The sequence below is a fragment of the Pholis gunnellus genome (genome assembly GCF_910591455.1).
Source record: "Pholis gunnellus genome assembly, chromosome: 18".
Classification (NCBI taxonomy): domain Eukaryota; kingdom Metazoa; phylum Chordata; class Actinopteri; order Perciformes; family Pholidae; genus Pholis; species Pholis gunnellus.
In genome coordinates, this window is record NC_136545.1 from 146131 (window position 1) to 167337 (window position 21207).

Consider the following 21207-nt stretch of genomic DNA (forward strand, 5'->3'; position numbering starts at 1 on the left):
CTCAGGTTTATAGTTAGGGCTGGCTCAGGTTTATAGTTAGGGCTGACTCAGGTTTATAGTTAGGGCTGACTCAGGTTTATAGTTAGGGCTGACTCAGGTTTATAGTTAGGGCTGACTCAGGTTTATAGTTAGGGCTGACTCAGGTTTATAGTTAGGGCTGACTCAGGTTTATAGTTAGGGCTGACTCAGGTTTATAGTTAGGGCTGACTCAGGTTTATAGTTAGGGCTGGCTCAGGTTTATAGTTAGGGCTGACTCAGGTTTATAGTAAGGGCTGACTCAGGTTTATAGTTAGGGCTGGCTCAGGTTTATAGTTAGGGCTGGCTCTGGTTTATAGTTAGGGCTGACTCAGGTTTATAGTTAGGGCTGGCTCAGGTTTATAGTTAGGGCTGACTCAGGTTTATAGTTAGGGCTGGCTCAGGTTTATAGTTAGGGCTGACTCAGGTTTATAGTTAGGGCTGGCTCAGGTTTATAGTTAGGGCTGACTCAGGTTTATAGTTAGGGCTGACTCAGGTTTATAGTTAGGGCTGACTCAGGTTTATAGTTAGGGCTGACTCAGGTTTATAGTTAGGGCTGACTCAGGTTTATAGTTAGGGCTGACTCAGGTTTATAGTTAGGGCTGACTCAGGTTTATAGTTAGGGCTGGCTCAGGTTTATAGTTAGGGCTGACTCAGGTTTATAGTAAGGGCTGACTCAGGTTTATAGTTAGGGCTGGCTCAGGTTTATAGTTAGGGCTGGCTCAGGTTTATAGTTAGGGCTGACTCAGGTTTATAGTAAGGGCTGACTCAGGTTACCCTTGGACCAGCCCCTAGATAAGCTGCTGTAGGCCGAGACTGCCAGGGGACTTCCTAGGATACACTGAGCTCCTCTTCTCTATCTTCTGTATGAATTCATGTCTCATTAACACACATTACTAACTTTGCTTCTTCCCCGGAGTATCTTTCTTTCTATGGCTTTCTCGCTTCACAGGTTTCCATGAACCGTGGTTATATCTGGACCCTGGTCCTGCCATGGGCCTGCTGACACCTACTGCTACTATTACCATTATTTGTACTCACATTGCTTGCCTTTGCCGATAACATTGCTGCTTTTGTTATTAATATTCTACTATATCCACCACTGCTGTTATTAGTAGTCTTAGTTTTTCCATCATTCTGCTTTCATTATATGAATCATTGATGTCATATGCATTGAATGTATTGTAACTCTGTTATGTTGTTCATTCTGTACACATGACTATCACTTCATCCTGATAGAGGATCCTCCTCTGTTGCTCTCTCTGAGGTCTTTTCCTCTTTTCTCCCCACTAAAGGGTTTTTGGGGAGTTCTTCCTGTAGTGAGGTGAGGGTCCTGGGACAGAGGATGTCACATGTGTACAGATTGTAAAGCCCTCTGAGGATAATTTGTGATTTTGGGCTATACAAAATAAATTGAAAATTGAATTGAATTATTGTTAACTACTATTACGTGAACGTATGTGTCAACAACATCATCAAGCATGAGTACACACTTCACAGGTGTTCTTATGGCAAAACATAAGTTTGGAGACCAGACATACTCATCGGGAATTTCTCCTGGTGACAAATCATGTAGTGTGTGAACGCCTGTCAGTCGTGTGGGAAAACCAAGACTTCAAGACTCTAGATAAGAAGACAGCAAGATGTGTGGTGTGAACACTAAAGCAATCTGACCACTTTGAAAGTCACGTAGTGTGAACTTGCCTTGAGGCTGCATTCACATCAAATCAGGTGTTGTGGTAATTAATGCAGGGTTGTGCCGCAGTGTTGAAGTGTCACTTTTTAACACCAAGCAACTACGAATGCCTTTCATTCCAACATGCCTGCGTTGTATAGCTCTGGATTGGGTTGCGTTTTTAACAAGTTTTTCTTTTGTTCCACGCTGCAGCTTAAACGCACTACCCACATTCAAATAAATGGGTTAGACTGGCATTTTCAACACGACTGAATTGGTGTATGCTCGTTTCAAATTTAAAATTCCATCCTGTAGACATTGTTCAAGTGAGAAAAAAACCTAGTCTGTTTTTTTATTTCATGCAGACACCGCTGGTGTTATTCAGTGTGAACACAGTGGTACATTGCTACCAAAGTAAAAAGGCAACAAACCTTCACATGAATCATTCATGTGAAGCATTCACAGAAATGTGTATGGCTCTCAGTTCATTAGTCAAGAGGGTTAGCAACTAACTGCCAATCATACTGCAAAGAGCAATAACCATTTGAAGTAATTCATGTTTTAGATTTGAAGTTTGTTAAGTAAGTTTTAAGTATTGTAAGCAGTGGCCAATGACTGGTTAGTTTGATTGGAAGTGGTTATTATACCCAGCAAATGCTTTACACCTGAACATTCCAGTCACTGGAAAAACACCAGCCGGGAGCGACCCTAATGTCCTGCGGTCAAACAGACGTCCTCTGGGTACTGTATAGGTTTTCACCCATAAATATGTTGTAAGCAGTGAGTAGCAGGAGAGCTGAAGGCAGAACCCTGTGTTTGGTTTCTGGAAGAAGTGTGTCTTCACTCCCCCTTGAAGTGAGGACGCCTCTTCTCCTTGAAGGCAGACAAACCCTCCAATCGATCTTTTGTTGGTATCACCTGAAAAACAAAAGTGTCGGTACTAAAAGAGAGATCCTGCACAATTTTGTCCACTCATGTTATTTTGATGAGTATAACCTTAATATAAAAAGAAGGCACGTTAGCAGCAGCAGCTTCCGTCCTCCATGTGAGTCTACACAGGACGCGTTCAGGTACAGTATTGAGTGTAGGTCACCCGCATTTAATCTTCCTTCTTCAACTCTTTTCCATCTCCTCTAACGTCTTTGATCACCCCACTCCGTTCAACTTTATTGTTACTTTGTGAAAAAAAGAAAAGAAAAGATAAACACCATACAGTCCTCATTTCCACATCCACCTGCTGACTCTTCAGTTGCTCTTCTAACTTCCTTCTGATCCCTCTCTCTCACCTCTTGACTAAAACGAAAGAGTTTGAAAACACTACCAATGGCATGTGCGTTTGGAAACTTTGGGGTTGTGTGGTAGGGTGGACACCTGTGTTTGCTAATTGATATTGGTATTGGTATTCATGCAGTGAGTCCAGCGGTGTTATCAGCCCTAAAAAGCAGATGTTTTGAAGTCACTGCAGCTTTGAGGAGGGTGATGGTTCCTTTTCTTAGCAATGCTTATTTTAATCTGCACAACTATTGTGATGTCCACACAAAAACTGTAAAGGAACAAAATCATAAATGCTCTCCAGTAGGACAGAGACTTCAGCCACCAGCAGAGCTACGAGTGAGAACAGACAACAACAACAAAACCGAGAGGAAACGAGAGAAAGACGGGTTTTGACCAAATTGATTGTCTCGTAATCTAGTAAAACTTTCATTTGTAAGTCTTCATTTTTAAAGTAACTTTGATGCGTGTGTGTGAGCGAGACAGAGCAAGACCTGCAGCCTTGTGAGTAAGTTTAAAGAATAAAACTTGTCTGAGTATATAGAGGAAGATTATAAAGGAATATCTTAAGTATCAAGTCTGACCTTTTATTAAAGTAATACTATAATACTCTGTTGTATTTTCTGTTACTAAGCAACCAATCTACTTCCTGTTTACACCGGCAACCGCATGCCCAGTGTACATAAAATAGTTATGCAATATTCGTTTTCAGGCGTGTTAGTATGGACGGAAATCATTTCATAAACGATGCTGAAACGTCCGTGGGATCCACAGGGTTCGGTTCTGGATTCACTCCTCTTCTCTCTTTACAAGTCACATGGCTTTTCCTACCACAGATATGCAGATGACCCGCTACTGATTCTGTCGGCAGCAAAAATCTCTCAGTGGATGTCTGCACACCACCTAAAGCTAAACATTGATAAGACCGAGCTGCGAAGGCAGCATATTTGCTTAAATTGATATACTTGAATGATTCTTGCAATCTTTGGGGTTGTTTCCACATGGTTGAATGCAGTTACTGTAAGTTGCTTTGGATAAAAGAGTCAGCTAAATAAATGTGTTAAATGTCAATTAACTGTGTGACTAAGACATTATTTAACAATGTGAAAATAATAATAATAATAATAATAATAATAATAATAATAATAATAATATGTTAACATTTTAAAAATCCCTTCTTTTTCCATGTTTCTGACATTGCAGAGGGAATTATTTTCTAATCACTCACCTGGGCATAACACGCTTCTTCTATTGCCAGACCTGTAGATAAATCCACCTGAAAGAAAACGTGGCATGTTTTAGTGAAAAATTGTTTCTCTGCTACACAGCGTGACAGATATCCAGCCTAAAAGCAACTGGATTTGTCTGCTCAGCAATGCCATCTTTAACCTGAGACAGCTCTCGTCAGCATCATCAACATGCGTGTTTTATCTCAGTATATTTATTCCTTCATTCCTTCACCATTTGTCGATTATATTAGTTAACACAGTCTGACTGTTTGTGTTTCTTGAACAGTAATGCCACCGTGTTATCACATCTTAGCTATTAACTTGGTGTGTACAATGTTATCAGAGTTATGGCTGAAACTACAAAAAAAAAGCAAAGGTGTGATAAACTGGAATCATCATTTAACCATTAGCCAAAAGTTTCAGAACTTCCCAGCCCAATTATTTTTTATTAATGTTATAATCCTGACTCTCAGTAAATGAGGTGAGTATTTAGCAACATTAATAAGTAAAACAACTAAACACTGAGGAATATTGACTGCAAAACAAATCCATAAAGACTGAAGGTGTTTCATTTTTCCTGTCGGGTGGGGCAGCAGTGCTGCTGGAGTAAGTGATCAGAGTATCTGCAGGGGAAGGTGGGAGCAACATGGCACATCTGTGGGAGAAGGGAGGGAAGGTCCAAACTCCTGTGGGATTTTACAAGTTCTTTGGCTTCATTTTCACAACAGAGCTTCAATTTGCAAAGCTGTTCAGCCAAACGTCCTCCCTCTTACCTTCAATCACAAAGGCATATACTTAAATATGAAGCGCAAAGCCATTGCTCACATGCTCAATTCACTAAATACAGCCACATGTTAGCACAGTGTTCAATTATACTAGCCATACAGATCACAACATGAAGTCAATGTGTATTTGCAACCAGGTCTCATTATTACACTGTTGTGAAAATGAGCCAAAGCGACCCTACAGTACCATAAAAGCAGTCCTGCACTGACCTATAACACTCACCTCTATCCCCTGATTGATCGCCAGTTTTGCCATCCTTATTGCAATTGGACCCTGTGGAGCCAAACAGAGTGTCAGCCTTTTAAAAAGGTTACAAGGATTCAAGTTGCTCTTGTGAATTGTTTTGAATACGTACAATATTATATTGCAATTATTCAATGCCTAAAATGCATAAAAGCAGTTAATCTAGTCATGACATTCATCACCACATCACCGTTTTGTATAAATTAATTTCCTTGATGAAGAGGTCTCGTCAGTGAAACGATCTTGTTACCTGAGGGTTGATCTCGCGAGCGAGCTCCAGAGCCCGCAGGTAGGCAGCATCTCCGCTCTTATTCTGCTCCACTGAATGATTGGCAAGACCAAGACGACACGCCTCCATTCCATCCACCACCCGGGCAGCAAAGATGAGCTCCTTAGCAAGAGAGACACTAATCACCCTGGGGAGGCGCTGTGTACCACCTGCACAGAAGTGAAGAGAAACCAGGATAGAACATGGCTTTAACCACAGACACTGTTTCTCAACGTGAAGCTTCCTTGATAGGGGCTACCATGCAAGGTGCCACCTGCCCATCAGGAATCTTAATCCCAGCACTGTCCTTATAGTGGACGGGCCAGTCACACAGCGGTTGATGACCTCCCAAGGTTCCAATATCTTGGCAGCGTTGGTTCCAATTAACAGGTTGCCACTTGCCTTTATGTTTAAGATGTGAAACACGGCCATTTAGTGAGGTCTTCAGGTGTCACTGTTTTATCAGCACTCATTTTCTTCTGTGTTAGAACATCTGGTAAAATATAAACGTCATTGCTATCCAGAACAGATACCTCCAAACCACTGAAGGTGGTATCTGGAGCAGTTTCCTGCTCCTCTGTCTGCAAAAGGAAGATGGTTCTGTTGCCTGTAATATCCAGCTTCTGCATTCAATGTTCTGAGCAGATTGTAGCTGGACTCCCAGGATGGCACACTTTTTTATGTGATTTCTGATTTTATTGTATGTCAAAGCCTTTTCCATGTAAGTAGTTGCAATTCTGTACTGATTTTCTTTTTAAAGAGTATCACAATAGCTGGGTATATTAAATGGTCCATTTACCTGCTGCAGTCCCTTGAAGTGCAGATGTGTGTCGACAACATAAACATCTTACTGGAAGACAAGAAATAAAAAGAATCCAGCCTTACCTGCTCCAGGAATAATCGCAAGTTTGGTCTCAACTAGTCCCATTTTCGCAGTATTGGCTGGGGAGATCAAAGGAGCAGTGTTACCACTTACACATAAATACTACTACTACCACCACCACTATGATTATAGATGTTATAAATATAAATATTACTGCACTGTAACCACTCAGCTAACAAGACACTTCATGCCCACTTTCTGCATTAATAATGCCATTTCTAGGCATAGAGAGGGCTTTTATGACTTTCACAACCCAGAAACATATTGATCTTTAGCCAATTTCACACTAAACTATCATCTGTAGTGCATGTGGAAATACAAGCTGTGACGCTGGCAAATTTAGCAACAAATGGTAAATGGACTTGCATGCATATAGGGCCTTTCTAGTCTTCAGACCACTCACAGCGCTTAACACCACAGGTCAACATTCATGGATCTACAGACACATACACTGATGGCAGAGGACGCCATGCAAGGTGCCAGCTCACCCATCGGGATCCAAACTAATGCACAAGCAGGCCAACTATTTGTGGTTCAGTATCTTGCCCAAGACCACTTCCACATGCGGACTGGAGGACCCTGGGATCGATCTTCTGATGAAAGGGCTACCCGCTCTACTTCAGAGCCACAGCAGCAAATTACTTTAGGTGCAACAGTTTGAGGTTGTATTCGGTTGTAAGAAGCTGTAAACGATATTTCCTTATTCTTTTTAAAAACAATGAAACCCAGTGGCTCAGTTCTGATTGTTGTGGAGTTGTGCTGATCTCTCTTGCTGGACCTCATCAGGCTTTACTGATCTCACAACAATTCTACAACATGCTCAGCTGTGATGAAGACTCATGATATCAGTTGTGTATTAGCTTAAGTGCTAGACAACCCATATATGGGATTATTATTAATTAGCCTCATCATTTTACACTGTTAGCATTAGCTTCTGCTGATTCTATTGCTCTGCCAGACAACAAAGAATTGTGCACATAGACCAGAGGCCTTTATCTGTGACCTCCAAACACAGTCCACTGAGTCTTACAGGTAATTCTGATGTCACAAGCAAGGGCCATTTCCAAGCCTCCTCCTAAGGCAGCTCCATCGATTGCAGCAATTGTTGGTACCGGTAGGTTACCTGTAAAACAGAAGACAACAAAGTTCCCATCAAGACACATCAAATGTACTCATTAAACCAACAACATCAGACCACAACTCCTCAATTACAAATCCAACTTCATCTGACATCAGACAGAACTCGTTATACAGTTTCATCTTCAGTCTGACATTGCCTTCACTCTTATCGATTTCCACTGGTCGATTTTAGCTAAACAATCACCAGAGACCCACGTCTATGGAAACGCCATTTTAAGAAGGCGTGTGATGTGGTACTGGAGTGGAGCAAGTTAAAAGAGAAAGTTACAAAAACATAATGAGCCTACAATGTCTGGATTTATCTACAGGATATGTGGTGTATGTATATTATATATGTACACTACCGTTCAAAAGTTTGGGGTCACCCAGACAATTTCGTGTCAATTTTCAGTTTCTTCTCAATTTCTCTCATGGAATAGCTTCATTTCTATCAACAAGAATAGACTGGCGAGTTTCACATGAAAGTTCTCTTTTTCTGGCCATGTTGAGAGTATAATCCAACCCACAAATGTGATGCTCCAGATACTCAACTAGCTCAAAGGAAGGCCAGTTTTATAGCTTCTCTCACCAGCAGAACTGTTTTCAAGGGTTTTCTAATCATCAATTAGTCTTCTAAGGCGATTAGCAAACACAATGTACCATTAGAACACTGGAGTGATAGTTGCTGGAAATGGGCCTCTATACACCTATGTAGATATTTCATTAAAAACCAGACGTTTCCACCTAGAATAGTCATTAACCACATTTACAATGTATAGAGTGTATTTCTGATTCATTTAATGTTATCTTCATTGAAAGAAACAGTGCTTTTCTTTGAGAAATAAGGACATTTCTAAGTGACCCCAAACTTTAACGGTAGTGTATATGTGAATGTATAGATAGATAGATAGATAGATAGATAGATAGATAGATAGATAGATAGATAGATAGATAGATAGATAGATAGATAGATGCATCGCCGTCTATTTTGTAGAACACATTAAAGTCAACGAATATTCAATGAATTCATTAACAGTCTGAATTTCATCATGTTTTTTAGCTCTTTACCCAGCTCTGTGATGAGTGCTCTGGCTTTGGACACAAACGGTCCCACTTCACTCTGATGCATCTTGGCCCTCTCCTTCAGGTCGGCCCCTGCACAAAGAGACAAAGCACCATGAAGCCACAGGCCTGTGGCTCCCTGAAACAAGAAGCAGAGGAGTGCAGCGTGGTCCATCGTTCAGAGCTCCACCAACAAGGTTTCTGAATATAAAGCTGAATACAGCATTCTCTCTGCTGGATCGATACCTGCTCAGCTTTTCAGAGTAAAGATCTCAATATGAAACGTTACATACAAAATTATGCAGGAAGTTTGGACTGGCAAAATGTCTACAACTATGGACCCAGCAGGGAAAATAAAGACATTAAAAACAGCAGATTCCACAGTCAAAGTCCCTCCAAATGCAAACAAATAAACAAAGAGAGTACCTGCACAGAAGATCCCTGGAACCAAGCTGCATATAATGACACTGCGCACTTTGTTATTATTCTTGATATCCTCCACAGCTTCACACATCTGAAAGACATTTTTCAAATAAAAAATACAAAAACACAATTTCTCAAAATGTTTTATGATTTAATTGTAAAACTCATTTTGTAATAACAGAAATTACAAAATAATAATAAACTGCATATTTCAAGCAAACATTTTACAAGGTCAGAAAAAAACCTAAACCTGAGTGCATGAGGGGAGTTAAGAGGTACAGCAACATCAGCCCAGCTTCACTAGTGATACCAATTATTGTTAAATAGGTATGTTCAAATAAATACACGGTAGACAGCAATACATACCATTTTGACCAGATTTTTGCTGATGGAATTTTTTGCTTTTGGTCGATTTATCCCAACAACGACAATACCTGAAAGACAGAGTCACATCATGCTGATTAACTATGACACAGTAATGTAGATCATCTCATAACATGAGACAATACAATAAATCTTTAATGTCCACAAGGGTGGAAATGTGTTGTGTGACGATGTCACAACTGGAAAACACAAGCATCTTCTACCAACATCACTTCCTGTAAACTGTCCCTGCAGACTTCAGTATAGCGTAGTAACACGGTAATACTAGCATATTGATTTGGCAGTTGGTGTAGAAACCACATACTTAAACATTGTTATACTAACACAATATTATAATAAATACAATACTGATAACAGCCGTCAGACATCAATAAAACTGTAATTTTAGAAAGTCACTGCCAATTCATATTTACAAAGAGAGCTAAATGTTTCCCCAGAAATGTAAGTCATTAGGATTTTCTGGGGTGTTCCTGGATCTGTCTCCCCACAATCCACAACTAGTTCATATGTAGTACAACTGGCTGATTTATCATGTAGGCTGATCTCTTGTGAGTTTTATGTTTTTAGTGTATAGCTTATATATATAATGATTTTAATGTAAAGTGTCTTTGAGTATTCTGAAAAGCGCTCTATAAATAAAATGTATTATTATCATCTCAGGTCTGCACCTGTACACATGAACAGAGCTAGATGCGCTACTGTTTATATTTTATTGTAAATTTGTATATGTTTCTATTTCTTGCACTGTGTTGATTGTTTAATGTTATTGTTAAATGTTCTGCACCACCCGCCATGACAAATTCCTTGTAGTTGCAAACATCCTTGGCAATAAACGGTTCTGATTCTGATTTTGATTCTGATTATTTCTTGAGGTTTGTTTGTGTCACTTTGTAGTAAGAGGGGGTGGGACTTGCTATCACGTAAAATAGTGACGTCAACGCGTACACTCTGACGATAAGAAGGGCTCCCTACTAGCGTCGGGATGGCGGACTGAATCCCTACACCGTTTCATAAGAAATGTAGAGCTATAGGGACTTCCGTTTTGACGATACCAACCGTTTCTCCACCGACACAATTTGCACAGACTCTGGGCGGGACTTACCGGCGTCTTCTCCGTCCAGGTGTCTGACGTGCAGGTCCTCCTTCGGGTCCGAGCTGTAGTGTCGCGCTCCGTGACCGTGAAGGCGAGAGGAAGGCGAGACTTTACCGAAACCGACATACTGTCTCGAGCAGGAGAGGCTGCGCGCACTCTCTCGACCCGTTGCCTGCACGCGGACGGCTTGAAACAGGGCTCTGCGTCCTACCTGGACCGCCATGATGAGGACTTTGGAGCAGCAGTAGTGTCACTTGACTTTCAACTTTCAACCCAGTCACGTGTTGGCATCACGTGACTTATTTACGGAGTGTACGTGAGACACGAGACAAATACCACAGTATTATTATTATCGCCACAGCATTCATGGACAACTGAAGTACTCAGATCTTTTACTTCAGTAAAATATTCTAATACTGTAGGAATTAAAGTCCTGCATTCAAAACCTTAACTAAGTGTGAGTACAAAAGTATTAGCATCAAAATATACTTTGAAGTACCACAAGTCAAAGTGCAGAACGACCCATTTCAGAACAATATATACTACTGGATAATATTTATTGATGCATTCATGTGTTTATCTTTAGTGTTGCAGCTGGTAAAGGTGGAGCTAATATGAATTACTGTATATACTGTTGGGTAACCTAATATATAATAATACATCCTAATTTATTAGTTGATTATTTAATTTTATATTAATCATGTGAATCTACATGCTACAACGTTTTCAAATAGATGTAGTAGAGTAAAAAGTACAATATTTCCCTCTGAGATGGAGTGGAGAAGTACAAAGTCGAATAAAAAGGAAAATACTCAAGTAAAGTACGTCAAACACAGTCCCTGAGTACATGTATTCAGTTCCATTCTGCCACTGTTTGTAACGGATTTGTTGCAAAATATATGAATGGCTTGAAAAAGATCACTGTTACCATAAATGTTTCATAAATAAAAGTATGGATTTAAACGTGGGTGTGTGCTCTCTATTCCTCAGGTCTCATGATGGAGAAATAACTGAGCAGAACTTTACACTTCAAACTTGGGCTTAAGTCAGACTTGCACTTTGGAAATAACTTGAGACCCACAGTGGTCAGCCGTTAGATCTGACTTGAGACCTGACTGCCTGATGACACGACTTCAGAGGTGATGGCAAAACAGCCAAAATGTCAGCATCACATTTATTAAACTGTCAAATATTAATATTGTCAGCCTCAAAAACCCAGCAAACCCATGTGTTCTTAGATTTGGATCATGTGAAAAAATAAATACACAGAAAGAAACATACTTGATTCAGTGACAAGACATTTATTGTAAACAAAAACTCACCATTACAAGAAATATTGAGAAGTGTTGAGAAACAGATAGCTGGACTTATCACCATCCTCACTGAGATATTCCAAACTATGATGCACACAGCATTCTTCAGACAGGAACAAGGGAATGCACTTGAATATCAACTAGGGTGGCCTGAAGTCAGCCATTTAAAATTGACTACAGATGATGACGGAGGTATGATGTAATCCAAATCGCTGTAAGAAATGGATAAGTACGCCATTTTATTAACCTCAGACACTTCTGGATTCCATATCAGTTAATATCACAAGTAAAAAGAACTGTTTGTGCATAATTCTGAATCTCTGGAGACATTTTGTTGTACATTTTCTAACATTTGAGGATTTAATGTGTTAGAATATCCGTCAGAGCTTTATAAAGTCAGTTACTCTGTTGTCAGCTCCATCAGATGGTAATCACAACTGTCCAGCCACTGTGACGAACATTCTTAGTTCACCAGTGGCCAGGAAGGTTGAAATAATCAACAAAAATCAAATAAAGAACCAAAGAAAAGCAATGGCTATTTGGCAAATAGTGAACCAGTGCAGCAGAGTGTATATAAATGTGACGCTAAGCTCAGGTTAAGCAAACATGTGTAGCTCTCTGTGTTTTAAAACTACAGCAGACAAGAATACAGTATTACTGTGCTGATGAAAGTATGCAGTATTAAAACAATCAACCAGGACAGGAGAGAAAACAAATGCTGTATTTTAGGTCCTGATTCTTAGACATTCTCATAAAAAGAACTGTAATTTGATATTAAATATGGGGCAGCTAAGCTGTCCTTAAAGAAAAGCTCAGGGAAACAATTTATTCATTTCATATTGCAAACTTATGTGTGAAATTCCGTAGTTTAACATGCTAAACATGTAGCTGACCTGCTGTACACGGACTATTTAACCTCTAGATTACATTAGCAGTTAGTGTAAAGACCTATTTCCCCCTACTTAGTATCAATGTACCATGTTCTTTCCAGGAAATGTTTTACAAATAATTCAGAAATTACAAACCCATCAAATAAAGATGCTTTTAAAGCAGAGTGTCACCACACCATACAAACGGATAAATGAACCAAACTACATTAGGTACATGTGTAAAGATGAACAGCTGTTAATAACTGGAGCCTTTTGTTGCAGAGTGGCGTTCAGGATACTGATGGGCAGAGCCTGTGACAGCAGCCATGAATAACTAGGTAAAACTTCACACATTCACACTGTTCAAAAGTTTGGAAATGATTGCCACACATACTTGATTGGGAACAGTCAGAAGGCTGAGAGCACTATTCTGTATTTGTCAATGTTCTTTCATGCCTTTAGTTGAAGTAAGTTGTCTTTACAAATAGATCTGATTTTGTAAGAAGGGTTTCCAAAAAAGCCATGTTTTGGACACAGAGACAAAGGGTCGACTATTCTGATGAAGGATCCCTCTGAGCAACAGTTACAGAAGAACAGAAGAAATCTTCAGTCAGTAGTAAAAGAAGCTGTGCACATTTGAATGGGAACAGGTTCTGTTTCAGTGTGAAGTGCACAATAATGCCTACAAACAGCTGGAATTAACAGGAGAGTTGCTAAAGAACATGGTTCAAATGGTTACAAGAATATGGTCCCCATTGTGTAGAAGTCTACTACTTGAAAGTTTGAATCATTTCATTCTTCTTTATGGGCTAAAAGTATTTCAAATGTGTCTTTTTATATCTGTTAAAATGGCCATTATTGAAGGAAAGAAAAAACGTCAATATAACAGGTGACTCCAAACTTTTGAACAGTAGTATATTTATATATATATATATATAATATACACACACAAACACACAAGATTAGAACTATATTTGATCATAACTAAAAAGCCTCCCTGTTTTCTTATCTGCTGTTTTCATTTGCTGATAATGCATTGGAACCTGTTAGACAGGAAGCACATCACACTGAATGAATTCAGTATAATCTATACTTCAGCACTAACATGATCAGTCATGCTCACCACTCTGCTGCTGTCACTCAGAGAAATCAACTTTTCAATCACAAATGAATTCCAGTCACTTTAAGCTTGAGGTTTTTTCCTATCCTTCATCAAGTTACTGTTAACAGTAACACATTAAAAACCTTTACGCTTCCTTAAGGTAATACATTATAAAAAAGAAGAGTTATGTTTCTACTTAAAAGGACATAATCCTGGTAGGCTTTCAATATAAAAAATGAAAGGTGTGAAGTGGTCAAAAGAATGTGAGTGAAAATCTGTGTTAGAGGAGCAACTGAGGTGCAGAGCGGTGAGGATGACATGACGTACTGTCGTACTGATTGTCGTACTGATTGTATATTACACTGAATTCACCACATCATCTATTACAGGACAGGTCATTTGATTATTAACCAGCCTATATTAGTGAACAGCCTTTGTTCGTGCTCCAACAGCTAGTATTTGAAAACCTTTTATTTGCAGTAATCGAAACATTGTTTAACCCCAATTTCAACCACACAGTGCAACAACAAATACAGTGAAAAGCAAAAAATACAAAAAGATCATGCAGAGGACCATCGTTTTGATGATGACTCATGATGGTTTTTGGTTGACTCGATCAAAGACCCTTGCTGTGCTGTGATCGCTCTTTTGAGGGAGGCCATCTTCACAAACATTTCAGCAGGGCCCTGTGTTAGAAACCAGCCGGCGGCGTCCGAGTATTCTTTTACCTCCGCAGTGGTTGTATCTGAGACAGGGCTCATGGTCAGCCTACTACTCTGGCAGCCACTCTGCTGTGTCTCTGTGCTGTTCTTGTGCCACTGCTCAGACTGATGGGTCCAGTCTTGCATGTTGGTGACCTGTAATGACAAAGGGCACGGGGAGGAGTCCTGAACGGTCTGGCAGCATCCTCCCTCTGAACCTCTGACGGGGGAGGAGGACTTCCCAGAGGTCTCGTATTCAGGGTCGATGGCCTCCACTTTGATTTGGACGGTTCTGGCTTTGATCCGCAGTTTATGGGGCAAAGCTGAAGAGCTGGCCTCTGGCACTTTGTGTGTGGAGACGATGACACTGCTTGGATCGGCTACAGCCGGCGTCAACCCTTTGGGGACCTGCTGCTCGTCCTCGCCATCTGATGATTTGCTTACGGCACCGTCGTCCGAGCTCCTGGGCGAGTTACTGGACGACCTGGTGAGCTGCAGGAATGAAGCAGGATGGGAGTAGACCCCAGACAAAGGGCTGGCCATGTAGTTTCTATAGAGTTCGTAGGGACTGATTGTCTCTTGTGCATAGTTGCCGCTCTCCGCTGGTTCCTGCTTGACATCTGCAGTCCTGCAGATACTAAAGTCGCCCTGAGCTGCAGTACAAGTCTCGGGCATGTAAGGCGAATGCTTGATGACTGATATGCAGCTGCTGCGCAAGTGATGAGGCTCCAAAACCCTGCTGGAAGAACTTTGGCCAGCATTGGGTGGAGCAAACTCCTGGTAGAGGTTGAGATTGGTGGAGCTGGATAAATTCTGGACTTCTTGGGCGTACGCTGCCAAGCTCACGAGGCCAAACTTCAGCTTCAGTGACAGCAGCTCAGCCTTGAGGGAGGCGTTTTCCTCTCCGAGGGCCATCAGCTTGTTCTCAAGAACCATGTCATTTATGCGGCGCTTCTCCCTGGAGCGCTTGGCCGCCTCGTTGTTTTTGCGACGCCTCTCCCAGTAAAGGTTGTCTTTCTTCTCCTCCGGGATAAACTCTCTTTTCCTGCGACAGGAAGTTTTAGCCTTGAACGGAATTTCAGATATTTGGTGGCCCATCATGTCTCTGCTAGCCCCTTGTAAAGCCAGGACCAGGGAATCCTCTCCACTGTAGGGCTCAGCGGAGTCCACCTCTTGCTTGATTGATTGCATGTTATCACTGTTGGCTTCTGTCAATATGTTCATAGGTCTTTAACTGTACACCATCACGCTTGAATGCAGCAATAGTAACTGCCACATCGCATTAATCCACTTGAGTTGAGAAAATCTGTGAAATAATAGACAATGAGAGAGGTTTAGATATCAGTGTCAAGTTAAAACAAAGTTTCAAGTTCAAAATAAGGAATATATTTCCATGAAGGTAGGTACAATGTGTCCCCTATGCATTCATCAGCGGCGCTGCTAAATGATTCGCCAAACGCAATGAAATCTCTTCCAGCAGCTAGAGTTGCGAACGAGGATTCTAAATCGAACACCACAAGACATTGCTGGCGTTTATTAATTGTTTGAAAGAGCGGTTGGCAGTAATGAAGGCTCCGCTGCCGGTCACGTTACCGACCTTTTACAATGACGGTCAGCTAAGACATAGAGATGTAGGGAGGGGTATCGTTAGGATGTTATCGATACCAGTACTAGTATCGATACTAGGGGTGGGGGAAAAAATCGATACAGCATAGTATCGCTATATTTTGCGTGGCGATATTGTATCGATACACGGAAGCCAAGTGTCGATCTTTTATTATATAAACTATAAACTTTTTGGTACTAGAAAAATAAAATCAATTGCTTTTTCAGTCCACTAGATGGTGCTGAGTTGTTTTCTGGTGAGGTCAGGAGAGGTCCCGGGTCAGCTTGATTGGTAGGAAGTTGATCAAAACAAAGAGAGACATCGGAGAAAGAAATCAGAAATGTGCCGTCCGCGTTTGAATCAGACGTCTGGACTTATTTGGATTTTTTTTAAACAAGGAAACCCGTTGCAACGTTTTTTCAACGACACAGCCGTGCCCAAGCTCTGCAGAGAAGTGAAGCTTAAAGTGGAGGAATCTTTGAGTACAGCAGTAAGAGTTGCATTAACTTGTGATGCGTTGACGTCAAGCGCAGTGGATTCCTATGTGACTATAACAGCACATTATCTCAGAGGACTAGCGACTGATGTCTCTCGTTCTCCAAACTAGAGCAGTACACGTAAGTCACACCGGCAAACATGACAGACCTCCTGTAAAATGCAGCATAAGAATGGGGGATTGCCGACAAAAACCTGGTGGTTGTAACCAACAACACTTCTAACGTGGGCGTTGCCGTTCAGTGAGCGGGATTCCTGCATGTGAGTGTTTCGCTCACCCGCTCAATCTGGCCTCACAACGGGCCTTAAATCTACTAACAGTAGCCAGGCTCATGGGGAGAGTGCGGCGCATAACTGGCTCTCTGCCCTCGACGTCCACGTATCGCAAGTTATATAACTCTTATATCGTACTTATATAAGTTATAGACACGTTTGCATTCAGTTAAGTTGGACTAAGTAGACCGTAATACAAACAGTTCAGTTTGTCAGGTGCAACATTTATGTCTGCTTGACAATCCCATTTTGCTGCAATAAAAATAATTGAAGTGAGATGAACAGACTGAAAACTTTATCTTATTAGATAAAACATGTTGACACAGTTTTCCTTTGGGGACATCATTTGCGGTTGAAAAAAGTAATAAATCGCAATATATGTTATCGCAATACTCAGCATATCGCAGTATCGTGATAATATCGCAATATCGTGATAATATCGTATCGCGGGATCTATTCTCTGGTGATTCCCACCCCTAATCGATACTGCTTATTGGTTCAGTTCGTCATCGATACTCTTATTGGTTATTGATTATCCTGTTCTTCCGATCAAACTCCGTATGGCATCACTAACTTTACCTGCAGTGGAGAGAAAAAATGTTCTAGCAGCTATATATCTGACTGAGATCTGTTTCTCTTACTGACAGAGTGAGAGAGTGAGAGGCGACTGACACTTGTCCTTTAACACTCTCTCTCTCTCTCTCTTTTTATGTGTGTGTGTGTGTGAGAGTGTAAGCGTATTAATATTTAATAAAGTTTAACAAGTCACTTTCCACTACAACAATGGCATCATTGTTTTAAAACTTAAAAACGTATCACTTGAAGTATAGTACAACCAAAGCTTGTATCCTGGTACTTCAACCCAATTTGAGTCCCATTCAGAGTGTTTGGAAGCTTGTTTCATCTTTCTATTTCTTCTGCCCTCTCCTCTCCTGCCCTCCTCTCCTCCCCTGCACACTTTCCTCTGCCCTCTCCTTACCTGCTCTCCTTTCCTTCCCTCTCCTGCACACTTTGCTCCTCTCTTCTTCTCCTCATCTGTCCCTCCCTGAGGTCTCCTGTCCTTCTCCATCCCTATGTTTGAGTCATGTCCCTTCTCTGTCTATCAAGGTAAACAAACAAGCATATGATATATACATTTTTTTTCAGTGACAGAAACTAACTTACATGTTTTAACAAGCACACACACACACACACGCACACACACACACACACACACACACACACACACAGCTGAGGAAGTGGACGAGATGATCGAAGGCTGACTGTTTAGTTTTCACAGATGCTGAGGTGGAGAACTGAAGCAAGATCACTGGAGTGAACACGTATTGATTTATCTTCATTTATATTTAAGTCATGATGAATTATAGTAAATGGGGTCATGTTTAACAAAGCATGTACCATTCAAAAAGCCACGACTGTCTGTGTGAGTAGTGCGCCTGCACAGATTCTGTGTGTTTGTAAAGCAGTGACTTCAATTCATCACGACTTTTCTCCATTTTTGGATTCTCCGTTCACTGTGGAGGCACGACTAAAAACTAAGTTCTCTTAAAGAATCCAAGGTAACACAATATTTAAAATGTTTTACTCTGTTATTTAATTGTATATATTGTGCATTTTTCATACTTTGTATTTTTACTCACAAATTTCCCCCTGGGGATGAATAAAGTACATATCTATCTATCTAACTGATATACAAATGGTGCTTTTATGGGTGAAGTATTCCTTTAAATGTATCACCTTACAGATGACATCTGCATACAGTTTTAAACAAATTTATATAATAGTTTGAAGTGGAATGCTACTTCCACAGCTCCCATACATCCAGAGTAGAAGAAGGAACAAAGGACTGCAGACAGCTGTAACTGTAACACGTGGCCCGGCAGAGCTCGAACACAGAAACACAGCCTGTAACCTGAGGACACAGTCCTCCTAACACACTCCCACAGAACTTAACGTGAACGATGACTGCTGCAGAAAGGTGTGGCTTTATAGAAAGAAAGTCCATCGGAGAAGGGGGGGGGGGGGGGGGGGGGGGGGGGGGGGGGTCTCCCACAACGTTGTGTCCTAATTTTGTCTCCATGAAGGAGTTGATAAAGGCAGAAACATGATTACTACATGTCACATAGACAAATGTTCAGCCTGCTACGTTTCCTATGGAATGGACTGAATGAGATTAGGAGATTTAATATGATCCCAAATAAACTTTGGTAGTCTCCAAAGTGTTAAAGCTCAATATTACCATTTCAAATAAAAAACAGCCATAAGTGACAGATCCACTCTCTGGTTTGATTTCTTTGGTCCATTTTTTTTTTTTTTACAGATTTACATGGATCGTTTCGAACGAGGCAACGTTAGAAACGACAGCGAGACTAAATTTGGATCACACGTGATTAAAAATGGGTGGTAAAATTACCGTAACGTGAGAGCTCGATTGGGGGGCAGCGAAGGAGGTCACCGTCGGTTCAGCAGAGACGGGCCTGAACGCGCACTGAGGGATCGGGCGCGAGCGGACCGGAACACGTCCTATTGTCCCAGACTCCTTCATTGTGTCCGGACAACATAGTCAACTCTGCGGCCCCGGAATACGACTGCCAGCAACTTCTATGGCTGCAGACATTATCAGTGTTTGCCGGTGTGGCAACCAGAATAAGACCCAGTGTGTGCTCTGCGTGTGTGTGCGTGTGTGTGTGCGTGTGTAAGTTCAAACGTCTGATAATAAACACTGAATACGTGTCAGACATGTTCCGCTATGTGTAACAGGCTGCGCTGAGACAATGTGGGCATTCACTCTGTTGACATCACTCATGACACTGGCCTTTATTTACGCCCTAAAAAGTAAGCCATGATGATGTGAGGTCAGATAAACAGCAGCACACAACACGCTGTTTGTTAACGCTACTTGGGTCAATAATTTACGGACTCACCACAGCGGCAGCAGCCACACGGCTCTGATAACGTTACGTTACCGCCAGCCACCTAGACATTCTGGGTATATAACAGTGCGTAAACTCCTGGACTCCAAAGGGCCTAAAGAGAACGTTAGGTGCACGAGAATACGATCCGACACATGTCTCATTTAACAGCCATTATCCTGCTTTTATCAGCTAATGCTTATGCAGGTATCGTTACGTTACAATAACAGCCAAGAGAGAGATAATACACATTCACCTCGAACTTGAGCTTTGTTTCTACCTTTGATGTGAACCTCAAACGTGGCTGTGAAGTGGGTTTTAGTGACGTTACGCATTAAAACACAGAGGTTAACGTTAGCCACATGACACGGAGTTAGAAGCTAACGTTAGCTCTGCGCCGCTGAGATTCTGGGACGTTCTTCCGAACGCACCAACACCCTGTCTCTAAGAAGTAACAATAAGGTAAGCTTCATGTTAACCTCAAATACAAACTGTAACGTTACCTGTCTATCACCTGGCAGGGGGTTTGGTCTGGTGTTCCTCCGCGTACCTCGCCCAGTGAAGAAGGGAAGTTTCCCATCAGCTAATAAGGAAATAACTGTGGATGAAATCCTACAAGTTGCGAAGTACCTGGCTCTCCTCCCTCGGCTTCTTCCTCTCAAGGTGGCTGTAGAGCCGTGGATCTGTGTTAGTAGGTCACCGGTTAAGTGTATTGGCAGCTTGAAATTGAATGACAGCTACCGCAGCCAATCAGAACGCGGCATTGTCCAATTTTAGCCAATGACTCTTGGCCTTAACAGAGAGCTCAAATCGCATATAAACTGCATGCCGTCATCCACAAACCGCGTGGGGCTTTTAGGTGCGTCGATTTTACGAAATCCTCCAGAGGCATTTAATGTGTCACTGCTCCTGCTAATACACAAACAAGCACCCTTCCAAACAATGTCTAACGTATGTACAGTCAATTTGTAGTATCTAAACTACAGTCATGTAAATGAGGGCTTGTACTATAGTCAGATATGTGGTCACATTATATTGATTGATTTTATATCTAATATATCAAATGTTGTTTGATCACTGCGTAAAAATAAGAGATGCCGCTGTACCAGCCACATTCAAAAATTGAGTGTGTGACTTAATGAATAAACGTATGCAACTAGCTGCACTACTACGATCAAGAGTATTATTCAAGTATAATTAAAATGTAGAAGAATTACAAACATGTTGAAACATTTTTACATTATTTAATGAATTTGGATAGGAAAAAAATGTAAAACAGGCAAGTGGGAAATCTGAATGTCTCAACAGAACAAGAATGATAATTACAAAGACAAAAACATTTATGAAAGTAACAAAATGTATAAATGGTCTGAAGAATTTCACTTAGATCTATTGCAACTATGCATCATCCTTATGAAATATATTTTTTTGTGCATGTGTGCAGCCCAGCTGGAGTCTGCTAATACTGGGGGATTTTCCAGCCA

The 21207-nt window shown here is 41.1% G+C and overlaps 2 protein-coding genes across 2 annotated transcripts; both read right to left on the minus strand.

The window, feature by feature from the left end:
* Positions 1-2028: 2028 nt before the first annotated feature.
* auh (AU RNA binding protein/enoyl-CoA hydratase) lies at positions 2029-11145 on the minus strand. Its single transcript, XM_079178837.1, has 10 exons — positions 10462-11145; positions 9342-9409; positions 8979-9066; positions 8559-8645; positions 7402-7494; positions 6374-6430; positions 5471-5658; positions 5200-5250; positions 4191-4238; positions 2029-2608 (listed from the first exon to the last, which is right to left on the minus strand). The coding sequence occupies exons 1-10, from the start codon at positions 10673-10675 to the stop codon at positions 2531-2533; spliced, it is 972 nt and encodes a 323-aa protein (XP_079034963.1). The 5' UTR covers positions 10676-11145; the 3' UTR covers positions 2029-2530.
* A 631-nt stretch (positions 11146-11776) lies between these two features.
* Positions 11777-20335, minus strand: nfil3 (nuclear factor, interleukin 3 regulated). The gene is made up of 2 exons (XM_079178727.1): positions 20227-20335; positions 11777-15743 (listed from the first exon to the last, which is right to left on the minus strand). Exon 2 carries the CDS (start codon positions 15659-15661, stop codon positions 14297-14299), a length of 1365 nt encoding a protein of 454 aa, XP_079034853.1. The 5' UTR covers positions 15662-15743; positions 20227-20335; the 3' UTR covers positions 11777-14296.
* Between the last annotated feature and the right edge of the window lie 872 nt (positions 20336-21207).